This window comes from Cladophialophora yegresii (genome assembly GCF_000585515.1).
Source record: "Cladophialophora yegresii CBS 114405 chromosome Unknown aczIN-supercont1.3, whole genome shotgun sequence".
Classification (NCBI taxonomy): domain Eukaryota; kingdom Fungi; phylum Ascomycota; class Eurotiomycetes; order Chaetothyriales; family Herpotrichiellaceae; genus Cladophialophora; species Cladophialophora yegresii.
The window spans coordinates 2,885,110-2,910,393 of record NW_006913047.1 but is presented as its reverse complement, the minus strand read 5'-3'; the positions used below and the strand labels follow the sequence as shown (position 1 = coordinate 2,910,393).

The window sequence follows — 25,284 nt, the reverse complement described above, 5'->3', positions numbered from 1 at the left end:
GGTGCACGCCGTCTCTCTTGAAGCATAGCTGGAATAGTTCCATGCCGCAGCCTCCTTTTGTCTCCAGCTTAGCTGCTATTCGGCAGCAAAAGCCCCGGAGTACTTCCGAACAAGTCGATAAAGGTCCGGGGACAAGTTATTGGTCACGTCCCAATCAGGATAACCCATGCCTTTCAAATCACCACTCTGCTTCGACCTGACGCTGTCCGGATTAGTAAGGTAAAAGCCACAGCATGTAATCGCGTCTTCTATGTGGATGGTGAAGGCTGCTTTGTAACGCAGTCACTTGCTGAGCATGAACAAAATGCAGGCGAGGGGGTGACAAATCACGCCATGCATTCCATGATGCTGGAAAGGATTTGGGCGTTACTGCGTAGGGTTTGGCGACCCCAGTGACTTTCCCATGGGGCTCCGCCTGTGCGCCGGAAGGAGTGCCCAGCGCATGGCCACCGCCGTCATAAACGAAGAGCTGAAGACAATGTTGGAAGTCCATGACCAGAACTGTAAGGATGTCAAATTATGTCTATGGCCGGAGCTGGTCTAGCGTGCAGTCGTCCCACCGGGATATCATTTCTTGTGGAGCATGCCCAAGACTGAATGTGCCATTTCATGCTGCCGTTCATGTTAGCAGCGATCCCTCCATGGAGTATTTGAGATAAAACCTACATCTTCGTCCGTCTCCACGACCAGAGTGCGAACCGCGGACTCGCCTTTGCCGATTTCAATCACGTCGTTGCCGTCTGTACCTCTTTTGTTTTTCTCGTCATCAACGGTGAAACCGAGGCATGAGACCTTTTCGACTACCACTTGCCGCAAGTACGCACTCTTTTCGCCGATGCCGCCAGCGAAGACCAGAGCATCGACGCTACCACCCAACTTGACATAGTAGTTGCCGATGTAGCCGACAATGCGGTCAACAAATATATTAAAGGCCAGCTTATGGGTATCTGGTGCATCTGCAACAGCAATCTTGGAGAAGTCCGTCGTCCCAGTCAATGCTTTCCAGCCAGACTGCTTGTTCAGGATCTCCTCTGCAGTGGAAATGTGCAGATCCTTCGTGCTGCTCGGACTTAACGCACTGGCTTCAGATGTGTAGTGGAAGACCAGGCTTGGATCGATATCGCCTGACCTGGAACCACCCGGCAGTCCTGATACGGGCGTTAATCCCATTGTTGTGTCAATTGACTGTCCATTTTTGATCGCACAGGCAGAAGCTCCGCTCCCAAGATGAAGAGCAATAATGCTTGTGGCGGATTGCGGTTTGCCGAGGAAATCGGCCACAGTTCTAGTGATGTATTGATAGCTCAGCCCGTGGAAGCCATACTTTCGTAGACCCTTCTCTTTTGCGATCTTCTGGTCAATTGCATAAGCCTTGACGTAGTCAGGCATAGTATGGTGGAATCCCGAGTCGAAGCAGGCAACATTGATGACATTGGGTAGGTGGTCGTGGCATGCTTTCATGAGACTGACTGCAGAAGCATTGTGTCTGGCCGGTGGTCAGCGTCCACTACCACGCATCGCGCCGAGTGCGGTGGTACATACAACGGCGCCAGATCCGACAACTTGTTGATCTTATCAAAAGTCTTCTTGGTGATGAACTGACTGTTACGTGTTAGCCGTCTCCAGATAGGCATCAAACACCCTCGGTATTGCAATTCCAGAGGCGGCACTGACTTCTCCTCAAAGTTCCCACCCTGGACTACCCTGTGTGCGGTATAATCAATGTCATCTTTGCTGGAGACTTCCGGTATCTCGGAATCCGAGACGAAGGCATTGAGAACATGCTCAAAGGCCTGTTTGTGGTCCGTGAGCTCGCCGACCTCACTGGTGTCTTTGTAGGTGCCTCTGAGGTATTTTAGGCGGGCGGGAGGGGAATTGATGGAAGATATTTCCGCGCTAGCGAGTCGCCGAAGATCTGGGCGGCCGCCTTCGGTCTGTTCCTCGACAAACAACGTCGTCTTCAATGAGGAGCTTCCTGCGTTGATCGAAAGGATGACGGCCGACATGGTATGATTTGACGTCTATCTGACCCGTAGCTGGAATTACTCTAGTCTCCAAGCCAGGATGGATGACGCGGGAGACTTGTCGTTTTGTAGAGGCTCCGATGAAATCAGACCACCAATGCACATGCGCCTGACGGACAATCAACTCCGTAAACTCACATGAGACCTTCGACCTGGCACGTATCCATCCAGGAACCAGCGGAACTCGGACAATGGCAGCTGTCCAGTCCTGTGACGTCTATGAACCACAATGCCACCCGTGCCACCAGAGCGTATTGTGAATGGAAAGTAACCCCAGTTTCGATGCTCTGTGAAAGATGATTGGAGATCAGGTTCCCAGATTCCGAGATGCGACATGCACACAGTTGCATCATGGTGGAAGAGGCAACCGAACTTCCCGCCAGATGAACTGATGATGAAGCATGAGACTGACTTGGTTGCTGCTTCACCTCCTCAGCTTCCGTCGTCGTTCGTAGACATTTACGTGACATTCCTTCTTGACTTTGCTGACTGTGCAGGGACTGCCATTCTCGATCCTCACATTGACCACTTACCCTTGCTAACGAATCGCGAGTATAAACACCTGTTGCACTATGCCGGGCGAAGTGATTGATGCTCCCAACCCGCAGCCGCTGCCGTCGAACGTCCCGGATTACGTGTCTGATCTCCTGGTCAAGCTCGAGAAGCGCACTTTGCCCGACGACACCAACGATGTGGTCGCTAAATTCCGGCGCGCCGCCAACTACATTGCTGCTGCCATGATCTTCTTGCAGGACAATGTCTACCTTGAACGAGCTCTCAAACACGAGGACATCAAGCCGAGATTGCTCGGCCATTGGGGAACATGTCCTGGTCTCACTTTGGTTTACTCTCACCTCAATCTCCTGATCAAGAAGCATGACCTGGACATGCTCTATGTGGTCGGTCCAGGTCATGGAGCACCTGCTATTCTGGCGGCCTTGTGGCTCGAAGGCTCGTTAGCCAAGTTCTACCCTCGTTACTCGCAAGACGCCCAAGGCCTACACAACCTAATCAGTGGTTTCAGTACCACCGGAGGCTTTCCCAGTCACATCAGTGCCGAAACACCTGGATCTATCCACGAAGGTGGAGAGCTCGGATATGCTCTCAGTGTCAGTTTCGGCGCTGTAATGGACAATCCAGATTTGGTTGTGTGCTGCGTTGTGGGTGATGGCGAGTCCGAGACTGGGCCTACTGCTACTGCATGGCATGGCTGCAAGTACATTGACCCCGCTGAATCTGGTGCTGTACTGCCCATCGTTCACGTTAATGGCTTCAAGATCAGCGAGCGTACCATCTATGGCTGCATGGACAATAAGGAGTTGGCTGCCCTCTTCACTGGCTATGGATATCAACCACGAGTCGTCGACGACTTGAACGACATTGATGCAGACCTCTCTAACTCCATGGAGTGGGCTCTTAGAGAGATTAAACGGATCCAGAAAGCTGCCCGAGAAGGCAAGCCCATCACAAAACCTCGCTGGCCCGTGTTGATTCTGCGCACCCCAAAGGGCTGGTCTGGTCCCAAGAAAGTCCACGGTACAATCGTCGAAGGCTCCTACAAGGCGCACCAGGTTCCACTGCCCCAAGCGAAAACTGACGCAGAGGAGTTAAAGCAACTTCAAGAATGGCTCGAATCCTACAAACCAAAGGAGCTTTTCAAGGAGAACGGCGATGTCATTGATGAGATCAAGTCAATCATACCCCCGAACCCAGATCGGCGACTTGGTCAAAAGAAAGAGGTGTCCGGCGCTTATAGGGGACTCAAGCCTATCGATTGGAGGAACTTCTCAGTCGAGAAAGGCAGGTCGGAAAGCTCGATGAAAGCAGTGGGGAGACTTCTTGAGCAGATTGTCAAAGACAACCCTAAGACGTTTCGAATATTCTCTCCAGATGAGTTCGAATCCAACAAGCTCGATGCTGTCCTCAACTCCACCAACCGGAACTTCCAGTGGGATCAGTTCTCCCGGGCGCAGGGAGGTCGACTCATCGAGGTCTTATCCGAACACCAGTGTCAAGGCTGGATGCAGGGCTACACCCTGACCGGTCGGACCGCTCTGTTCCCTAGCTACGAAGCTTTTCTCGGCATCATTGACACTATGATGATCCAGTACGCGAAGTTCGGCAAGATGTCTCGTGAGTCGGGGTGGCGAAGTGACATCTCCAGCATCAACTACCTCGAGACATCGACCTGGACCAGACAAGAGCACAACGGCTATTCCCACCAGAATCCAGGATTTATCGGCGCGGTCTTGAACCTGAAACCTAACGCCGCTCGGGTCTACCTTCCTCCAGACGCAAACACATTCCTTTCAACCATGGCACATTGTCTGCAATCGAAGAACTACGTCAACCTGATGGTCGGTTCTAAGCAGCCATCCGCGGTCTTCCTATCAGCCGACGAAGCCGAAAACCACTGCCGAGCCGGCGCCTCGGTGTGGAAGTTCGCGTCTACGGCCGACGGCCTTAATCCAGACATTGTCCTCGTTGGCATTGGTGCCGAATTGACCTTTGAGGTCATCGCCGCTGCAGACATACTCAGATCGGAGATCCCAGACCTGCGTGTTCGGGTCGTCAATGTGACGGATCTGATGATCCTCGGGGCGTTTAGCAGCCATCCCCACGCATTGACAGATGATGCATTCGACGCGCTCTTTACCGAAGACATACCCATCCACTTCAACTACCACGTAAGTAAGCTCTGATGCTTCTGCCAACGTCCAACCCACGCCGCATACCAGGCCACCACTCCGAGTGCCGCCTTCGGTGCTAACTTCATGCAGGGCTATGCAACCGAACTCAAAGGTCTCCTCTTCGGTCGGCCAAACATGCACCGTGTAACCATTGCCTCTTACAACGAGGAAGGCAGTACAACCACGCCGTTCAACATGATGCTGGTGAACGGCACGTCGCGGTATCACGTTGCCATCCAAGCGATCAAGGGTGCTGCGAAGAGGAACGACAAAGTCAGACTGAGGTTGCATGAGTTGACGAGTGAGTTGACCGGGCGCATCAGTGAGGTCACCAAGTTCATACTCAAGGAGAAGACTGGTAAGTCGTACTGGATCATGAATCGCGGAAGACGCGGTAAACGACACTCGCTAATTGATTTGTGCGCTGCAGATCCGGAGTATCTCAACGAGGTCAAGAACTTCAAGATCGATACGGCTTCTATGAGTGAGGGTTGATTTGACGGTCTTGGGCGGAGGATACCGTACCGATGTAAAGATATTCGGCGTCGAAGGTATCTTTCAAGGTTCTTCAGCAGACTGTGGAGTTCAGCGCAACGAAGCTGCCACCATCATCACGGTCCCGACGGAAAAAGACGACACCTGCTTGCAACCACAGCTAATCGGTCGATAAAGCTTGAGCTCGCAAATCTAGTCAGGTCTACATGCCCTGGTCCGTAGCAGACACACGTAAACACCGCAGACGATGTATGTGACGAACGTGATTCCAGCCAGTCCCTTGTAGCGTTCAAGTCGCATCCCGTGCAGGGGACAGCTCATCCCGATGAACCGTTTAGACACGCGCCCACGTACACATATCGACTCGCACAACGAATCACTCCTCCATCGCAACAACCAGCCCGTAAATCTCCTCCTTTAACGTCGACAAATCGACGCCACGTGCACCCAACCCCTCGCTAAACCCTGGACACTTCTCCTTATAGCTCGCAAACGGCGCCTCAAACGGATCACTAAACTCGACCAGCAGCATCCACGTCCGGTGTTGCTCATCCGCGCCACCGCCACCCCCAGCAACAGCAGCAGCAGCCTGGAACTTGACATTATCGTACGACCTGGTCGAATTCCCACTCCGGGACGCCTCCTCGTCGTGCTCAAGGAGGTGCATCGCCAGAACGCTGGGGAAGAAGCTCAGTATCAACTCCCAGGCCTCAGTGGCGAGGTACGTTCTCAACCCTTCTCGCGCCTCGGACGACCCGGGGGCCTCAAAGAGTACGTGCGCGAGCGTCCCACCGACTCCGCCGCGCTGACACTGCGAAAACTCCGGCCGCGAAACGGAGGATAAGACGGTACACGCCGACCGGTTCATGCTGGCGAGCACGGGCATGAATTTCTGGGTGCCAACTGTGGGATTGTTGAGCGCGTGCATGTACGCCGGGGATGTGAGCGTGGAGAGGGACGAGACTTCGTAGACTACCAGGTAGTGCGAATAAGAGTGCCCGTGCGCTTGCGAGTGCGAGCGAGAGGCCGTGGTCTCGTCGGAGCTGTCCTTCGAGGTGTGGTAGTATCGTCGCGTGCGGCGGAAGCCTGGAATAGCGAGCCGTTCGGGTAGGTGCTCGTTTGTCCACCAGTCGTTGAGAGCGCGTTCGTCGGCGGTGCTGAGGTTGGATTGACGGCCCCAGATTATGAGGATTGCGGAGCCGCGGAGGAGGGAGCGAGATGGAGTCGAAGGTTGTGATGACATTGCTGTGAACGAGCCTGCTCGCTGGAGGGTGGGCTTACGACGGCCAGGTCAGGGTATTGTGAGTTAATTCAAGGACGGACGACCTCCTAGGCGTCTTGAGGCGGGATTGAGAAGGCCGAAGAGGATATTTGTAGACCCCGTACCTGCAGAGGAACTTACGCTTTCTTTATCCAGATACTCGTGGATTGCTTACCATGCTCTCCGCACGCTGAGGTTCTTGTCTCCGATTGTTCTCCACAGCGCTGCTTATTGATCGGATAATCAAGAGCTGAAGAGAGAAGGCGTAGTCGTATGCCCATGATACTAAGTTAAACTTGTATACATGATGAGGGTTATATCTGATGAAGGCACGCAACAGCTGGCAGATCTCAATATTTGGGTGCTTTCTTGTACCTCTGTGGTGTCCCGTGAGGAATGAGAAATGAGTTGGAGTTGATTGGAGCCCGAGGAGGAACGAAACCTCGACGAGCCTAAAAGGGCACTTAGGGCCACCCGGCATAACATTGTTCCGGTCCGCCATAGCTCCTTTGCCCTGCACATCTCACTTGGCATGAAGCTCCGCAGTCGACTTGACGAGCGGCTGCCGACTTCACGTTACTGTTAATTGTCGGTCCAGCATAGTGGTGCCGTCGTCGTCAAGGACCGCAATCATGTCGAAACGCGACGCAAGGTACCGTCCTCTTCCCACCCCAAGAGCTCCCTAATTGACCCTCTCCTGCAGGTTCAGCACAGATGTGCTCATCGACACGACGCCGATGCCCGACCATATACCCAAAGTCGAAGAAATCGGGGCCAGCTCAGCGCCGCTACTGAGCGCAGCGTACTTCATTGGCGCAAGATGTAAAGCCTACAATGACGACTACATGCAGTGTAAGACCGAGTCATATGGCCGAGGAGAGCTGGATTGCATGAAGGAGGGCAGGAAGGTTACGAGGTGTGCGGCAAGCGTGTCAGTATACCCCCTGCTGGCCCGGCACGCGAAGGAGTAAAGGCTGTTCGAGAGGGGCTTGCTAATGGGCTGTTTTCGGGGTGGTAGGCTGGCCGATATTAACAAGTCCTGCCTGGACGAGTTCCGAGCACACTGGTCCTGCCTGGAAAACAACAACCACCAGTTATGGCAGTGTCGACGGCCGGAGAGAGTGCTGAACAAATGTGTTTTCCAAAAGATTGTACGTGTTCAGTTTGGCACGACTCCGGAAGTCTATGAGGACGGTAAACTCTTGCTGACACGGCAATACAGGGCCTGGAGAAGACGATACCCGACACACCGAAAGGACAGACACCCATCCACCTACGAGACAAGCAGTTATTTGCAGATTATCCTACAGTGGTCATGCCATGGGAGAAGGATGTGGGGATTCGAAAGAAGGATGCAAGTCAGCCGCAATAAGTGGTGAGGATCCATGCCTGCTTCGTAATGGTGCTCCGGAAGATGATACTGGCGGTTCATTCTCTGGCACCATGTTCAAAGCATAGGTGGCTAAGGGGTAAAAATTGGCCGCAAAAGGTCAACAAAGTGCCCGAAGGTCCGTCCACATCTGTAAATATCTAGCATTCGCCTCGATGCTGAGGCAAGGGCGTCACGAATGAAGGTCGACTGTGTTGTTCGCGGATCGTAAGCCACGTCATCGAAATCGTTTTGTTATCTCGATTTCTCATTGGGGAGTATTTGTATCGAGTCCTCACTCGCCCAGGAGAGGAAGCAGATGCTGCGTCCAGCAAAGTGGTCACCGTCCTCAAAGGTTGTTTTGATGTTCGAGGACCAGCCAGTACCGACATTGATCGCTGAATGCTACGCCAGGGTTTTACCTTGTCCGAGGTTCCCAATCAGCAGTGTTATCCGCCTGCCTGATCAATCCTCTGTCTCATTTGCTGGAGAGACATCTCCCTCGTCCCCAACCTGCGGCGTCGGGCAAGCATCTCCCTCATCCTCACTCTCCTCATCATCATATCCAATCTCATCGGCTGTCTTGCTGCCCTCAACCATACCCTTCAACTTCTCCCTCCACTCGTTAACGTCGTCATAGGGACCACTCTCTAGCTTCGAAAACCACTCCGTGAACGGTGCTCCCTCAAGATATCGCACAGGCTTTCCTCCCCTGGACTTGACGGCTGCGTTGAGCTGGACGGTAAGCGCACCCATAGCATGGAGGCGTTCTGGCGTCATGGAGGCAAGGGTCTCGGCGTGTCGTTTGGCCAGTCGGTTGTTCTCTTCCCGAGCTGCCCTTACTGCGCTCCAGTAGGCTACGACTGGGTCGGTGGGACCACCAAGGATTGACGCAGCGATTTCAACATCATTTAAATTGGATCTATGGTCTGGTGCTGGTCCGCTCGGCGCTTTTGGTCTCTTTGGAGCGGAGATTGTGATGGGGATGCAATGAGCGTTGTGCTCCTCGATGTGCGTTGTCGTGCAACCTGTGCCTTGACAGTTGATGAGCTTTTTGCCGTGCTTGCAGGTTCTGGGGACTATTATGGCTTCATCGCACTTCGGGCAGGTGATTGTGGTTGGTGGGCGCGGGTTCTCTTCCTGGCTTTTCTTTGCCTTATTGTTGCGGATTTTCTTCTTCGGCGCCATGACTGTTCTTGCCTGAACAGAGAAAGAGATGGAGGGGCAGCTTGCTGTATTTGAAAAGGAAAGGTGTAATACTGTCGGAAGGCGTCCTGGAGCGTATGGTCCGGTTATTTGAGGAATTGGCAGAGCCTCGGTCTTCAGAAGTCGAAAAGGATAAATAACGCGGCAGGACAGATCATGCGGCTCTGGGACAATGATGCAGCTCTTCTCAGTGCGGCAAAAGACCTTTCTTCGCGATAACCGTATTCGACCATGGTCGTACTGAGTACGTCTCCACGCCTCATGCGCGGTACGCGTGGCCAGCGGATTCAGCCTCGCGGACCTTGCCAGAGAGAAGATCCCAGCACACTACCGGTACAGTGGCGATCTCTTAGTGTTGCTGACAAGTTTGAGAATCATCAGAGCCCTGACCTATGTGACGGGTTAGTTGAGAATTGATAGGCAAAAGTTGTGTTGTCTCTGATATTAGGCTGACGGGGCGTCGTAGGACGGTGTCCGTGCCAGGGTCAGAGAACCAGTGAGCACCACCTGCAAAATGAATGAAACAGAATTGTCTGGCACAGTCATGGCGAGCATGGATGTAGTCCCGACCCAACTGGTGCCAGCAGCGAAGAGTACATATAGTAAAGACCCAGCCGACAAGGACGAGGCTGAAGTGAACTGATTGACGGGAAGTTGGCCGCCCCCCAGGCAGAAGCGGGACCTGCCCAGTTAAACCTCCGGAGCCGGATAATCTTTTGGTCACGGGCTAGCGCCTTTCACCCAAGACGCTCCAGGGGCTGTTGGGCATCTTTCGGCGCAAAATGAAGCACGTGAGACGACCCTCGCAAGTCTGCATTTCACCCGACACGGTTGCACCAGTCGCAATTCACGACAACTGCATCATCTGCCAGCGGCCGGAACGCAATCCTTAGCGGTCAACACACCATCATTTCCTTGATCCCCTGGCAGGTGGCTGCTCCAAGTGACGTCCAATTATTTTTCCATGTCGAATTAACACATACCAAGCCTTTGTTTGCAGGGATCCTATATCACCCGCCTGCCGTCACCCTTTCATCGTCATGGCGAACTCGACTCTTCCTCCGCCGCAGTCGCCGGAGCGTTCCTTGACTTCGAACAATAGACCTATACCGATTAACCGTGCCAATACTGCCCCGGACAAGATGTCAACGAATGGCCATTTTGCGTCGGCCGGCCAAAATGGGCACGCCGATTTTGAAAATGGTGTCCAAGTCGTGGATGAGGACAAGCAGTTCAAGTGCGCCATATCCCCTGCGGACTCGAGGTGGTCTCGCTGATCTCTGTATAGTCCGGATCTAGCCAAGTATCTCCAATACACTGGCGTGTCTCACGCGGGATTCAATTATCACCTCATTTCCGTTTTCGGTTCGCAGTCAACTGGCAAATCCACCCTCCTGAATGCCCTCTTCGAGACCGACTTCTCCGTGATGGCCGAAGCAGAACGGCGGCAGACGACAAAAGGAATATGGTTAGCGAAGAACAAGTCCTCGGCGACAGAGATGGCTGATAATATCCTGGTCATGGATGTCGAAGGTACAGACGGCCGGGAACGTGGGGAAGACCAGGACTTCGAGCGAAAAAGCTCTCTGTTTGCTTTGGCAACCAGCGAAGTCTTGATGGTCAACATCTGGGAGCATCAGGTCGGCTTATACCAGGGCGCCAACATGGGGTTGCTCAAGACCGTCTTCGAGGTCAACTTACAATTATTCCTCAAGGACAAGAAGTCGACCTCGCGGAGTCTGTTGTACTTTGTTATTCGAGATTTCCTTGGGACTACACCCCTCCAGAACCTACGAAATACGTTGATGCAAGATATGGGCAGGATATGGACCAGTTTGTCCAAGCCACCAGGTCTGGAGAATAGCAGCATCGATGACTATTTCGACTTTGCCTTTACTGCCCTGCCACACAAACTGTACCAACCAGAACAGTTCAAGGCCGAGGTCGCGAAAATGTCAACTAGGTTCAGGGACGGCCAGCGCGACCGCAGACGAGACGCATTATTGGGAGAGTTCGAGGGCGGTATATTCCTTCCGGAATATCACCGAAGGATTCCTGCGGATGGCTTTTCGCATTATGCTGAAGGCATTTGGGATCAGATTGTGAACAACAAGGATCTTGATCTTCCGACCCAACAGGAACTCCTCGCACAGTTCCGCTGTGACGAGATTATGAGGGAGGTAATGATCGCTTTCGACGAGGCTATCACCCCTTTCGAAACACAACAAGCAGATGCGGCGCGGTCAGGGAGACCTGAGGTCATCGCTGGGCTGGGAGCTGCCATGAAGGAGGCAAGAGCCAGCACGATCAAGGATTTCGAAACCGAAGCCGGCAGATACCACAAGGGCGTGTACCAGAGGAAGCGAACCGAGCTTGAGAGCAAGATCGATACGAGACTCAAGGTCCTTTTCACTGGGCAACTGTCCGCCGCACACAAAGACGGCGTCCAGCACTTTTCGGACGCTGTGAGTGGCGCTGTCAAGGCTGGGCAAAAGAAGGGAGCATCCTATGATTTTGCCGAGATCGTCAAAGAGCAGAAGAAGATCGCCATCGACAAATTTGAGTCGGACGGAAAGGAGGCTACAATCGAAGGCTTGCCCTGGTCCAACTACAAGCAGGAATTAGCACTGTATCAAAAAGAACTGGACAAGATCTCGGGTCAACTACGGCGCGACGAGATGCGGCGATTAGCCACGCGGGTTGAGCGATGGGTCCGAAGTAAGCTCAATGATAGCGTCGGCCTTGAATTTAACGCTCTTGGCTCGGGCCGGGGCGGCTCGGGTGCGCCTGAGCAGGGGGACAAACTCACGGAAATGGGTATCTGGGACCGCATCTGGTCTCTCTTTGTCAACACCGTGCAGGAGGCTGAGAAGCGCTTTGCCGACCGAGCTGCTTCCTTCGACGCTAGTGCCGAAGAAGTTGAGGTGGGCATCTGGCGGCTGAGGAGGAAATCGTGGGCCGTCCTGCGGTCCAAGATTGACGAGGAAATGATGGAAGGTAATCTCTTACTCAAGCTTCGCGAAAATTTCGAGGACAAATTCAGATACGACGAAGCCGGTGTTCCTCGGATATGGCGGCCGACCGATGATATCGAGGGAATCTACACCAAAGCGCGAGAAAGCACATTAACCCTGATTCCTCTTCTGGCCCGCTTCCGACACTCGGAGACAGGAGCACCTCCGCCCCTGGACCGGTGGATCGGCCGGACTCCTGCAGCTGCCACCCCAGCCGACGAAGAAGACCTCACACCCATTGGAGGTGTCGATGAGGAGGAAGGAAAAAGCCTGGAAGAGGAGACCATGATCCTTAACGAAGCCAAGCGGCAGGACCTGACTGTCAGGTTCAAGAAAGCGGCCGACGGGGTGTACGTCGAAGCCAAGCGTAGTGCGATCGGTGGCATGACTCAAGTACCCTTGTACTTTTACGGCTTGCTACTGGCGCTAGGGTGGAATGAGATAGTTGCTGGTAAGTTGCACACCACTCGGTCAATGGACTGTAAACTGACAAAGAAACAGTGCTTAGGAATCCCGTCTATTTCATATTCCTCATCCTTGTTGCCATTGGAGCATACGTCACATATACACTCAACCTCTGGGGGCCCATGTTGAAGATGGCAAATGCAGCATCGCAGCAAGCGTTGGAGGAGGGAAAGAAGAGACTCAGGGAGTTCTTGGAGGAGAATCCCCGTGCAGCCCATGCGGTGGCTGTGTCGACCGGTCACGAAGAATTTGAGATGAAGAACTTGAAGTCTTCGTCGAGACAGAAGTTCAAGACGGATGGCGCTGATGATGAGGAGGATGACGAGATATAACGAGCATAGCACTTCTTGTGCCCGCTAACACCGCTTTGGCCCATTGGTCTGGGTATGTCGTCGACGATTGTATATGAAAGAGTGGTCAACTCACTTGGAGGCACAAGTTGGAATAGACGAACATCGCATACCGATATCTTTACCTTATGGCTTGCCTGGTCGTGTGACTCCCAGCCCGCCGTAGGATGGTAGACCGGATAGGTAGAGTGCCTATTTGAGGTCCCATGCTGAGCTATTACCACATCTCTAATCTCTGGTCGTTACTTCGGTAGGATGGACGCGAAGTCAGATATGCCGAGGGCGGGCTCAAGAAACTTGCTAACTGTTTAGATTCGCGACTCGGTAGTGCATCGTCGCCTTCGGCTCCAACCTACCCAAGTAGACGCACGCCTGTACCCAATTTAGACGCATCCGAAAACACTACCTGGCGAGGTTCCTCAAGCGGCCCGGTTAGATGCCACGTGTGCATGCATCCTGATCTTGGTTGCGCTAAGCAGCGTCGGGGGTTGGTTGGGCCCGCTCTCAAGAAGTTGGCCTCGCATCAGCGATTCAATTAACTGGCCGTCAATAGCAGCCCTGATCAAACGGCAAATCTGGAAAATAACCACTTCGCTTTCTGTAGATATCCCAGGATTCTCTACATCTGCTGGACAATCAATCTCGAATCAGACAATGACGTGTGGACTTGAGGCCCACTCAGGGAACACCTACTCCACGCAAGCCACACGGAGCTGAAAGCTGCTTCAGCTGGTCAGCATGGTGGCACGACCTCTCATAGGGCAACACTGATAGCAAAACTATTAAGGACAGACGGGAAGCCTGCATTCAGCTGTGCCACCATTTCGTGCCGCTTCACGTAAAAATGTCCAACAGGAGCCGTTACACGGACGACGTCGTCCCTCCCCAAGTCCATCAGGTCTAGACGTGTCTGCGAGATGTCTTCTTCCACTCATCTGCCAGAAGATGTCGCACTTCTGCACGCCCACCATTACCTGCACGACCAGAACTGTGCCCCGATGGCTGGATCACCGCCACCCTGCTCAAGCGTATATACGCAGGGCATTCCCCTCTATCTTGCAATCACAGGTCCGCCTTTGTCTGTCTCAAAAAAAAAAGCAAGAGATAGAGGTGCCCTCGTGAGATCTCCGTCAATATGGAGAAATTGCATAAATTACGGGAAACCATTTTCCAGCAGGCTCCCACCGCGCCAGATGGACGGACAGATGCGGAAGCCGCAGCAACACCCCCAGTCACCCAGACATCGCTGCTCCACGACTTGACCCATCTAGGCCGAGAGAATGCTGCGACTATGGCCCAAGCCTTCACCACATTGATCTCAGGGGAACCGCTGAACGACAAGGAGCTATTGCTTGAACATGGCGTGCACATGCTTCAATCTCTGCCTCCCAACAGCGGACTGGGCGCAAAGGCCGCTGGTGGGTTCATCAAAATGCTGTGGGATGACTTGCCTCACCCACCAGGAACCATTGCGGGCCCGACAACCAAGTACAGGAGGCACGACGGAGGCAATAACAATCTCTGGGACTCTGAGCTGGGCAAGGCCGGCTCACCTTACAGCCGAAGCGTGCCACCAATGAAACCAAAAGGTCCCAACTTACCAGACGTGGAACTCGTCTTCGAATATCTGCTCAAGCGAAAAGAAGGAAAGTTCCGCAAACACCCATCCGGGCTCAACCGATTGTTCTTCTCCTTCGCCACAGTCGTCATCCACGAGTGCTTCCAGACTTCACGGGACAATAAGTGGGTGAACGAGACGTCCAGCTATGTCGACCTCAGCACGCTCTACGGCAACACGGCCAAAGAACAAGAGCGTGTGCGGACCTACAAGAACGGATTGGTCTACCCTGATTCGGTGGCATCGGAGAGAATCATGCTGATGCCACCAGGCGTCATTGCTGTTTTGATGATGTTTTCGAGGAACCACAACCACATCGCCGAAACACTATTGTCCATCAATGAAGAGGGGGCCTATGGTGAATGGGATAAGTTGGCTGAAGACAAGCAGAAGAAGTGAGTCCGTCCGAATGAAACCGTGGTGGCTAGCACATCTGACAAACACAACCTAGGCAAGATGAAGACATCTTCCAGCTCGCCAGGAACATAAACGTCGGCTTCTTTGCTTCGGTGGTGCTGAGGGACTACGTCGCTGCCATCTTGAATACCCCTCGCGCCAATTCCGACTGGTCCCTAAACCTGGGACAGGAGATCAAGTCGTCACAAGGACGTGTTGAAAGAGGATCGGGCAACGCGGTCTCGGTTGAATTTGCAGTCCTATATCACTGGCATGCTGCACTCAGTGCAGCCGACGCAAAGTGGATGGAAGACGTGATTAGCGAGTATGTCCCGGGGCTCAAATCCATTGACGACATGAACCCGGAGCACTTCTGGAAAATGGCTGGGAAAATCACCAAAGAGAGGATGTCCAAACCCGCCAAGGAGTGGGTATTTGGAGGTCTCAAGCGCGGGCCAGATGGCCGTTTCGACGACGCCGACCTTGGCCGCCTTATCAAAGATTGCATCGAAGAGCCTGCCCATGCATTTGGTGCCAATGGAACACCAGCGAGTCTCAAGGTTGTGGACCTCATGGGTCAACTTCAAGCCAGAAATACATTCAATGTCTGCACGTTGAACGAGTGAGTCCCCAAATATCAGCATTCACGTTTCTTGTGGTCGTGGATTGGCTAACGGATTCCTAGATTTCGAAAATACCTCAACTTGACAGCGTATAAGAGTTTTTCGGAATGGAACGATGATCCGGAAGTCTCTCGAGCCGCCGAACTCTTATACGGCCACATCGACAATCTTGAACTGTATCCGGGTCTGCAAGCAGAGTGCACCAAGCCGTCAATGCCGGGCAGCGGTGTCTGTCCAGGTCAAACAACCGGACGCGGCATCCTAGACGACGCCGTAGCCCTGGTGCGAGGCGACCGTTATCTGACCTACGATTTCAACAGCACCACTCTAACCAATTGGGGAGTATCCAAACTCGCCGATATTCCGGGAGGCACATACGGAGGCATACTCGCGAAGCTCATCTTCAACGGCCTTCCAGGCGAGTTTACCGGGACGTCCACATATGCTTTGCTGCCATTCTACACACCTGAAGCCGTCAAGGGCATACTCGAAGGCAACAAAGTGCTTGCAAAGTACGATCTCAAAAGACCTCAGCCCAATGTCATGAAGCTGGTAGGCATTCATACTCAAGAAGGTGTCAAGAAGGCGTTTGAAGACCGAGATACCTTTCACGTAATGTACCAAGCTGCCATTCGCAACTGTACCGACGGCCACGAATTCATGATCGAGTGGGACGATCACAAGCGCCACGACCCACGTTCCGACACCCTTCACAAGGTCTTCTTCGAAGATAACTTTGAAAAGAATCTCTCACAGTACTTCCGTGAAACGGTCAGGAGCCTGATCCAGAAAAGCACGTTGAAGTATCACGACAAGAAGAGATCGATTGACATCGTGCGAGACGTCTGCAATGTGACGCCCATCATGTGGCTCGCCCGCCGCTTTGCGATTCCCATCAAGGACGTGGCCCATCCTCGCGGCTTGGTCACGATTCCGCAACTATTCGATATTTTCCTGGTCCTGTTCATATACCAGAGCTTCAACATCTTGCCAGTCAACGAATGGAAGCTCAGGGAGGCCGCCGAGACTGTGGCGCCCATCCTGAGGAAGATATTCGAGACACATCTCAAGACTCAGCAGGGTTTCACGGAACACATCGTAGACTGGCTGACAAAGGGTTCTACGTATGAGGTTGGCCCCGATGCTGACCGTTTCTACCACGCCTTGAACAAAACGGGAATGAACATTGGCGATATGGTCGGTGACTGTATCGGCATGGGTGGCCCTGTTGCGGGTAACATCACCCAACAAGCTTCCCTCCTCATCGACCTCTACCTTAAACCCGAGTACAAGGAATACAAAACACGCATAGTGGAACTTGCGCACAAGGACGACGAAGCCTCCGACAAGGAACTGCTTGGGTTCGTCTTCGAAGGCATGCGCCACGCTGGTGTCGTGCCTGGTCTTCCTCGCGTGGCTTCCAAGGATGTCACATTCGAAGACGGCGAACGCGGCCCAGTCCATATAAAGGCCGGCCAATACGTGCTCATCGCGACGTCCTCGGCAGCCATGGACCCCCTTGCGTTTCCCAACCCTGAGAAGATCGATCCACATCGCCCAATGTCGTCTTACACGCTCCTCGGGCATGGCATGCATTATTGCTTCGGCGCCCGAATTGTTGGGCCTGCGCTCGTCGCCACGCTGAAGGAAGTTTTCCGTCTGAAGGATGTCCGTCGCGCCGAGGGAAGCTTGGGACATTTCAGCGTCATCGACCACGACATTGCAGGTGTCAAGGCGAAGATCTATCTCGATTCGAATGCAAAGGAGTCTCCGATTCCGACGACGCTGCACCTCCTGTATGATGCCGAGTGATCAGAGTCAGCAAGCTTGAAGTTATTGAGGTTGGGCGGTCATTGGGTAGCGAGACGTGTCTGGCATTCGAGGAAATAGGGATGGCCTGGATGATATTAATGATGCAACGACTATTTCTGAAAACACTGGGTGTCATGAGCATCTCCCCAGTCCCTCTTCTTTCCTTCTCCAAATAAAGCTTCATTCTCATGCAGCCTCATCGTCCGCGGGGCGAGTCCCAACCAATAAGAGCACATTGCCGTCCTTATCGATAAGGTTGCCCTGCAGCTGACGATTCCAGCTTCAACGGTGCATGACGAGCTTCGGTTCCTGCTGATCGCGAGATCACCTAGCCTTGATCAACCATTACTCTTCCATAGATTGTTGGATCAATTGCTTCGCTCCTCTGTCTTTTCTACGTTGTTCCGAGAATAGATTTCCCCGTCATGGTTCGCAAGACTTCATCTGGGTTCTTCACCTCAATCCACGAAGACATGCCTCTACACGTGTCAAGGGGTTACGACCGCATGGTCCAGCACTCTGCCTACCCTCCGACATCTACGCCCCCGAGTCTACAGAAGGAGAAATTCGCGCCTGAGAAATACACCCAGCCATACCTTCACTTTATGACCAACAACCCGACGGTGTTCCATGCGGTCGATCACTTTACCTCCAAGCTCGCAAAAGCTGGATATGTCTACCTGTCCGAACGAGAACAATGGAAGATCAAGGCTGGAGGGAAATATTACACAAAGCGTAATGGAAGTGCATTTATAGCATTCGCTGTCGGGAAGGACTATAAGCCTGGCAATGGCGTTGCGATAGTGGCGGGACACATCGATGCGCTCACGGCAAAGGTCAAGCCCATACCCAAGCTACAGACCAAAGCTGGTTATGTCCAGCTGGGAGTCGCCCCTTATGCGGGAGGCATGAATTCTACCTGGTGGGATCGTGACCTGGGTATTGGTGGCAGGGTACTGGTCAAGGCCCACGACGGCCGCATAGTAGAGAAGCTGGTCAAGCTGGACTGGCCCATTGCGAGAATACCGACTTTGGCTCCTCATTTCGGCGCGGCAGCTCAAGGACCCTTCAACAAGGAAACAAATATGACTCCCATCATTGGACTTGACAATTCAGATGCAACAGGAAAGGAACAGCCCTCTCTGCAACTTCCTGCTGGGACCTTTGTCGCAAGCCAGCCAGAGCGACTGGTCAAAGCGATTGCCGGGCAGCTAGGAGTTTCGGATTACACCGACATTGTCAACTGGGAACTTGAGCTTTTCGACATTCAGCCCGCCCAGCTCGGTGGCTTAGATAAGGAATTTATCTTCGCCGGCCGTATCGATGACAAGCTTTGTTGTTTCGCCGCCATTGAAGGTCTTGGCTCCTCGGATGAGGATTCTCCTGGTATCATCAAAATGGTCGGATGCTTTGACGACGAGGAAGTCGGAAGTTTCTTGCGACAAGGTGCTCTATCCAACTTCATGCCGAGCGTGATCTCGCGCACGGTCGAGGCTTTGAACAATTACTCCGGCCCGAACCTCATCAACCAAACGCTCGCCAACTCGTTCCTTGTTTCTTCAGACGTCATTCACGCAGTCAACCCTAACTTTCTCTATGCCTATCTCGAGAACCATTCACCACGACTGAACGTGGGAGTGGCTGTCTCGGCCGACCCCAACGGCCACATGACAACTGATAGCGTGTCTACCGCGCTGTTGTCCCGGGTCGCTGAAAAGTGTGGAAGTAAATTGCAGGTCTTTCAAATTCGGAATGACTCCAGAAGCGGGGGCACAATTGGCCCGATGACTAGGTACGTGTTCCCTTCCCTAATGTTGATCTGAAGTGCGGTGACCAACTGAGTGCAATTTGCAGCTCACGCTTAGGTTGTCGTGCAGTCGATTGCGGCATCCCGCAATTGTCGATGCACTCAATCCGAGCAACCACCGGCGCCCTGGACCCCGGCCTCGGAGTACAATTATATAAAGGCTTCTTTGACCACTACCAAGAGGTTGATGCCGAGTTTGCCACCTGAGCCTATACCGAATTGTTCACAGCAAGATACACATGTAGCAACACCGAATGGAGTACCGATAGAGTCGCCCCGGGTTCAGAACGCCTATACGAGACGAGGCCAGTTCGACTTTCACAACATGTCCCATTCCACATTCAAACAGGTGTCTTTGGTTCGACTATCACGAACAAAATGAATACCACTATTTCGGACGATGCTCTGTCACTACCGACGTCCACATAATAGAATCAACAGACTCGTCGTTCCATTGCGACAGTGAGGAAGACCTGCCTCGCTGCGAATCCCCCTTGTGACCACTCTCGACGCGTTGCATCATCAGCTCAAACAAGGCCACTGCGACAGTGAAGAGGTTTTAGCATACCGTTGACCGAAACAAGGCAGCCATCACTCTAGAAGCACATGACCCCCAATGTCTGCTCGAACACGATGGGGACAACACAGTGGACATCCATACTCGTTTGTCCTGGCATTTTTTCCGTCCAAACGCGTATGTTGATCAATATAAAAAGCCTTTCGAGCCTCGTTGTCAAATGCCTCACTATCACTACTGGTTCCTTGCACTGCGCTATTCACAGCTCGGCTCACTGCCACTGCCTTGTCACTGCCTTGTTCGACCTTCTTATATTTAAATAGCCGTCTTCCTCGACAATGTCTCTCGCGATGTTTCCTCATAACCGTCAGCGACACGAACCCGATCTCGACAAGACCAAACCTGAAATCAAGAAAGCTCAAACCCTCAAGTTTCGACAGTCTACACAAGATGGCTCGTCTCTCAGATCTCGCTCGCGCTCTTGCCCTTGTTGCTCTTCCCTGTCTTTCCATCGGTGCTGTTCTTACCGTTGACCCGATCCCTGGCAGGCATGATTCACTCCCACCTACGGGATCGATGCCCGAGATTGGGATGTCTGCAATCCAGTCGACCATCACGTCAACAACATTCATCACCATGATCTCCGTGTCCTCGTCCTCGTCCTATCCTCTTCCAACAGAGCAATCCGGATCGATTCCACCTTATCCCATTCCGGTGAACGCCACGGAAATTGGCTCTGATCCAACAACTACGGGTGCTCCTCTGCCTCTGTGCTCTGGCCCACCTCCCACCTATACCGTCGCTCACCTCGACACGGTAGAAAAGATTGCAGCCAAGTTCAACATCACTACCGACGCTTTGGAAGCTGCAAACCCTGGCCGGGTCCTCTTCTGGGACCTCATGGAGGAAAGCATGGAGCTGGTCATTCCTCCAGCTGCATGCTCCCCGTCCGGAGCTCCAGGGGATTTTGCAACGGCCACTTCGAGACCGCCAGTGGCTTCGACCTCAATCACGAGTCTGTACAACTCATCCGACCAATCGTCTTCTCAGCCTACGACAGCTGGCCCAGTCACAGCCTGGACCGTCGCTTCCGGGGACAGTGGTTCGGTGATTGCCTCGAAGGCCAATGTTCTATTCATTGCAATCTCCTCAGCAAATCCGTCAGTGACATGGACTGCGCTCTCGGTTGGCCAAACTCTAGTAATCCCACCTCCGCCCACCGTCACTTCGTCACCGCCATTAATTTCGAATCCAATGACAAGTCTGTCCAACTCATCAGCCCAGTCGACTTCTCAACCTACCCCGACTGGCCCTGTCACAGCCTGGACTGTCGCTTCCAGGGATAGTGGCGGAATCATAGCCTCGAAGGCCAACGTCCCATTCTTTGCCATCTCCTCGGCAAACCCGTCAGTGACATGGACCAGCCTCTCAGTCGGACAAACCCTGGTGATCCCACCCTCGCCCACCGCTCTGGCGCAAGTCACGGGAAGTCTAGCTGTGACGTCCTTTGACAGCAACGACGGCAAGGGCCCCCCTGAAGTCATGTACACCGAGTACAACGGCGACGGATCCTCCGCGCAAGGCTGGCCCGCCATGTCCGACTGGCTGTCTTTCAACGCCCAGTGGAACATCATCGCGACCTCCATCGGCCAGCGCTGCGGCGACGGTGTCCCTTTGAATATAGTCACCGAGACAAATGACCTCAAGGTCGCCATCCTGACGGTCGCCTCGGAGACGTATATCGACCCGCGCTTCGTCCTCGCGACGGTGATGCAAGAGTCCAACGGCTGCGTGCGCGTCCAGACGACGTCCCTCGCCAACCCCAACCCGGGCGTCCTGCAGAGCTACAACGGCAACGGGACCTGCAATCACAACGGCACCTTCGACACGCCGTGTCCGCCGTCGATGATCCATCGGATGATCATGGACGGCGTGGCTGCGCCCATCGACGGCGTCACTATCGTGTCGGCGCTTAATCAGGCCGTGGCCGAGGTGGACGGTGTCGAGGCCGAACCCGCGCAGGCGTATTATCGGGCTGCAAGATTCTATAACTCTGGACCCGCCAGTCTGCCGCCGGAGACGGACGGGGATCTGGGGAGTAATATCACGGCGGCGACGCGGTGTTATGCGAGTGATATTGCGAATCGGTTGCGCGGGTGGTCGAATGGGGGTGCTGGACGGAGTCCGTGTACGTTGGACGCAAAGGACTGAGATAAGGGGCGCGGTGCGAAATGACGGAGTGGAAGTTTTGTGACTTGAGGTTGTGGGTTATCGAATGTTTGTATAGTATTGCAACGCATCAGGACACAGGAAGGCAGTCAGCGTGCTTGCATTACAGTACCAGTGAACAGCGGGGTGTGGACTTTGCCTATTGTCAATGTTGCAGCCGTGGAACGTGGCTCAACGAACGAGATAGACAAAATCCGTAAAATCCCAATTCCCTTTTATTAATGCAGTATGGTGGTCTCAAATACCTAACGCGGTTAAGAATGGACTTTGACTTTGACGTGGACGCCGAATTCGTTCCTACTGTGTAATTCAAGACTGGCCCCTGGGCATCCCGTCCTATCATGAACAGCGGCGCGCCTCTTTCCACGGGTTCATACTGTAACAAGCATAATTGTACAGTAAGCTAGATCAGACGTTCAATACTGTACGGTAATCCAGCATGAAGTGCTCGCCGCTCGGATTACTCAGTCTTTTTGGACGATCTCCAACCCGAGGGTTGTGGACCTCCCCCTTAGGCTTGACATACTGTATCCCTGGCCCCTGCCGGGCGTAGGAGCACGGCGGATGACTCGTCTGAGTGATTTCCGTCAATGACGCTTAATTAGCTGTTTATTTTTGGAACACAAAAGAGCCGCGTCTCCTGAAAAGGGTCGATGTGGGATGTGGGATGTGGGATGTCCCATGTCTAGTCCTCGCTGGCCGTGTCCACACGTGCTGAAGGGAATCTGCATTGATAGCCATCTTCACTGGAACATGATCAGGGAGGACTTGTGTGCATCTAGAGGCGCACAGCTATGTAGGCACATGCCGCTGCCGGAAAGCCCTTGGCTTTGGGAACTCGAGATGATTGGCTCACGGTGACGTGGGACACTTGCTCCGTAGTGTATCACATCCTCGTAGTGATGTTCGTCCTCGAGTCTTTGTATGGGGTACCCGTGATTGTCTCGGGGCATTCATTCTTTGTGTTAGCTGACAAGAAGAACAAACGAACAAGGGTGTTCATTGTCATACGTGTATACGGTAGAGTTGGTTGTACTTGGCGGCATTCCCCACTATCACTATGAGGGAGCTTTGTCCGTGAAACGCTGAATGGAGTCGAGGCAGCATTTTTGTTCCATTCGATGAACCAGCCATGAGGTAAAGAAGTAGATCGTCGTACGGAGTAGATCTTTGAGATTCTTCGAACAGAGGACCAGAACAAGGGGCCACAATAAGGGGCCACTAATACCTCTGCCTCCTCTTCTAATTCCTTTTGCTCGACGCGTCATGATGTTTTGTTCTCTCTTTTCACTTGTTCTGGACGCATTTTCGTCCATAAATAAGGGCAGGAGGACCCCAGGACCCCAGGACCCCAGGACTCCAGGACATCAGCATACCAGGAACGTCAGAGCAACAAGCCACAGCAGATTCAAAGACCGAGAAAGCATTTCGTGTCTGACCAAGCCACCAGGGTCGTCGAGTTCGTGTTCAGGAGCACACAGGATGGGTTCTAATCGATCAGCGGGCGAAGTGCTCCAGGAACGGCTCGAGATGTCCCGCCTCTTGGTCACCACGTACGAGAGTATTGACCACGTTGCCCTCTCTGCGGCGCGAGCTGATGATGTGGATATGTCAACAGACTGGGAGAATACCGACACCGCCATCGACACCTCCTCTGACTGCTCTGACAGGGGCTTCCCGGCCGAATTAACCGTGCAGGTCGTCCTGGCCGACGCACTGCAGTACCTCCAGCTGAGCACCTTCGGGTCCATCATCTCCCAGGGTGCCCACGAATACACCGACGGGGAGCTCATCGACAGCCTGTGGTCATGCCTTCGTGCTGCTTCGGAGGCAGCTTCCGTAGCCCAGGCCTCGGAGGAGGTGAGGTTTCTGCGACGTTCCTTGAGAAGCCTCCTCGTTCAATTTGAGTGCGGCATCACGCCCATCGAACCAATAACGAGGTATGTATCATTCGTATTTCTGATTTCGACGCCACGTGCGGCGTGCGACGTGGGTTCTTGATTTGGGTATGAAGGCTAACATTTGGTTTGCATAGGCTAGATTGTGGATCGTACGTCTCGTCTTCGTCCACCACTTCGGATTTGTCATATGAGACCGCTGCGAGTCCAGATCAATATGAACGTCAGCAGCAGGAACAACAACAACGACGACAGCGACGACAAGAAAGCCAGGTATGTCAGTCTCCCCTTCTCATTTACGTCCCGTCAGATGCAGGTTCTGAGGCGTACTCGGAACGCTGCTCTCGAGTATTGACGCCAGAACACGGGAGCTGGTCTCCCGTGACTTCTTCTGGCTATTCGAGCCACGAAGAGCAAGCGTCCGCGGTAAGTACCAGTGCCTGCTCCATCACCCCTTCCGAATCTGTGACCAACTCACCAAGCGCTCGGGATCGGGCTCGGGCTCGCCATGGTCATCGCTACGGTTCCATTTCCCCAGTGGAAAGTATTTGCTCGATTGACCCGAGCGAGAGTGCCTCGCAAAGGCGGGTATTGCCATGGGGCCAGAAATCACCATACCTGGAATGCCCATCGCTATCGGACAGATCGGTACGACGATGGTTTACCATCCATGAGAAACGTCCTGGGTACTGACCACTTCGATACTGTCGAAGACTACGCCAGTGCACTCAATAGCGCAACCTTGCGGACTGACATTAGAAGCGACATCGTCAGAGCAAATGTCTTAGAGGGGTCGTGGACTGACGTGCAAATGTCCGAGCCGCCGAGATACGGAGGACGGGCACGGGTATCATCCGAGTTATCGGAGTCGGTGTGTTACCCATCACCGTCGCAGACATGGGAGTCACCGGACTTGGTCTATTATTCCCCGTTGTCTCAAATATCGGACTCACTGGAGTCACCGGACTCGGTCTACTATTCGCCACTATCTCGGACATGGTCCTCGACATTGGGACGTAGCGTTCTGGGTGAACCGCGTCTGGCGATGGGGATGGGAAGTATTGAAAGTAGACTGGGCGACGACTTCACCGAAGGTGACAGAATCGAGTTCGCCTTCGACAAGATCGATCGGTTGGTTGATCTATGGATGGCGGAGAAGTAAAGTCAAGGCTTGCGCAAGCACATAGCCTCCGGCAGAGTTCGACATGGAACGCGACGGTAAGTTGAATGTTCGTGTGAGCATACTTCAAGAGCGGAGATCATAGGTGTTGCTGACCCCTTGATGCCTGCTTGATCGAGGTTATTCGCTAAGACCGTGGTCTGCGGTGCGTTCGCAGGAAGGGGTCATCTAGTCATGTTATCTGGTTCATATCAGAGTATCACGTTCGGGTTCAAAATTTGGAGGGACTATTGGTGAATTGATCCAGTATTCGTATTTCTTGCGGCCGATGGCCAGCGGCTGAGGATAATTCGTGGGCGTCAAAATGAATTGAGGTGAGGACGAACGTGG

General features: G+C 53.4%; 9 protein-coding genes across 9 annotated transcripts; 6 read left to right on the top strand and 3 right to left on the bottom strand.

Moving 5' to 3' along the window:
- Positions 1-567: 567 nt before the first annotated feature.
- On the bottom strand, positions 568-2,006 carry A1O7_04789 (acetate kinase; the record flags this gene model as incomplete). The annotated part of the gene is made up of 4 exons (XM_007758799.1): positions 568-612; positions 667-1,486; positions 1,543-1,602; positions 1,675-2,006. 4 exons carry the CDS (start codon positions 2,004-2,006, stop codon positions 568-570), a joined length of 1,257 nt encoding a protein of 418 aa, XP_007756989.1.
- Positions 2,007-2,596: 590 nt separating this feature from the next.
- Positions 2,597-5,209, top strand: A1O7_04788 (uncharacterized protein; the record flags this gene model as incomplete). Its single annotated transcript, XM_007758798.1, has 3 exons — positions 2,597-4,711; positions 4,805-5,072; positions 5,145-5,209. 3 exons carry the CDS (start codon positions 2,597-2,599, stop codon positions 5,207-5,209), a joined length of 2,448 nt encoding a protein of 815 aa, XP_007756988.1.
- Positions 5,210-5,585: 376 nt separating this feature from the next.
- A1O7_04787 (uncharacterized protein) lies at positions 5,586-6,452 on the bottom strand (the record flags this gene model as incomplete). Its single annotated transcript, XM_007758797.1, has 1 exon — positions 5,586-6,452. One exon carries the CDS (start codon positions 6,450-6,452, stop codon positions 5,586-5,588), a length of 867 nt encoding a protein of 288 aa, XP_007756987.1.
- A 650-nt stretch (positions 6,453-7,102) lies between these two features.
- A1O7_04786 (NADH dehydrogenase (ubiquinone) 1 alpha subcomplex 8) lies at positions 7,103-7,842 on the top strand (the record flags this gene model as incomplete). The annotated part of the gene is made up of 4 exons (XM_007758796.1): positions 7,103-7,122; positions 7,174-7,401; positions 7,489-7,621; positions 7,693-7,842. The coding sequence occupies 4 exons, from the start codon at positions 7,103-7,105 to the stop codon at positions 7,840-7,842; spliced, it is 531 nt and encodes a 176-aa protein (XP_007756986.1).
- A 462-nt stretch (positions 7,843-8,304) lies between these two features.
- Positions 8,305-9,027, bottom strand: A1O7_04785 (uncharacterized protein; the record flags this gene model as incomplete). The annotated part of the gene is made up of 1 exon (XM_007758795.1): positions 8,305-9,027. The coding sequence occupies one exon, from the start codon at positions 9,025-9,027 to the stop codon at positions 8,305-8,307; it is 723 nt and encodes a 240-aa protein (XP_007756985.1).
- Positions 9,028-10,085: 1,058 nt separating this feature from the next.
- On the top strand, positions 10,086-12,856 carry A1O7_04784 (protein SEY1; the record flags this gene model as incomplete). The annotated part of the gene is made up of 3 exons (XM_007758794.1): positions 10,086-10,282; positions 10,334-12,510; positions 12,561-12,856. 3 exons carry the CDS (start codon positions 10,086-10,088, stop codon positions 12,854-12,856), a joined length of 2,670 nt encoding a protein of 889 aa, XP_007756984.1.
- A 1,153-nt stretch (positions 12,857-14,009) lies between these two features.
- On the top strand, positions 14,010-17,323 carry A1O7_04783 (uncharacterized protein; the record flags this gene model as incomplete). Its single annotated transcript, XM_007758793.1, has 3 exons — positions 14,010-14,887; positions 14,944-15,510; positions 15,574-17,323. The coding sequence occupies 3 exons, from the start codon at positions 14,010-14,012 to the stop codon at positions 17,321-17,323; spliced, it is 3,195 nt and encodes a 1,064-aa protein (XP_007756983.1).
- Positions 17,324-17,748: 425 nt separating this feature from the next.
- On the top strand, positions 17,749-19,337 carry A1O7_04782 (uncharacterized protein; the record flags this gene model as incomplete). Its single annotated transcript, XM_007758792.1, has 2 exons — positions 17,749-19,115; positions 19,178-19,337. The coding sequence occupies 2 exons, from the start codon at positions 17,749-17,751 to the stop codon at positions 19,335-19,337; spliced, it is 1,527 nt and encodes a 508-aa protein (XP_007756982.1).
- A 760-nt stretch (positions 19,338-20,097) lies between these two features.
- On the top strand, positions 20,098-21,858 carry A1O7_04781 (uncharacterized protein; the record flags this gene model as incomplete). The annotated part of the gene is made up of 1 exon (XM_007758791.1): positions 20,098-21,858. One exon carries the CDS (start codon positions 20,098-20,100, stop codon positions 21,856-21,858), a length of 1,761 nt encoding a protein of 586 aa, XP_007756981.1.
- Between the last annotated feature and the right edge of the window lie 3,426 nt (positions 21,859-25,284).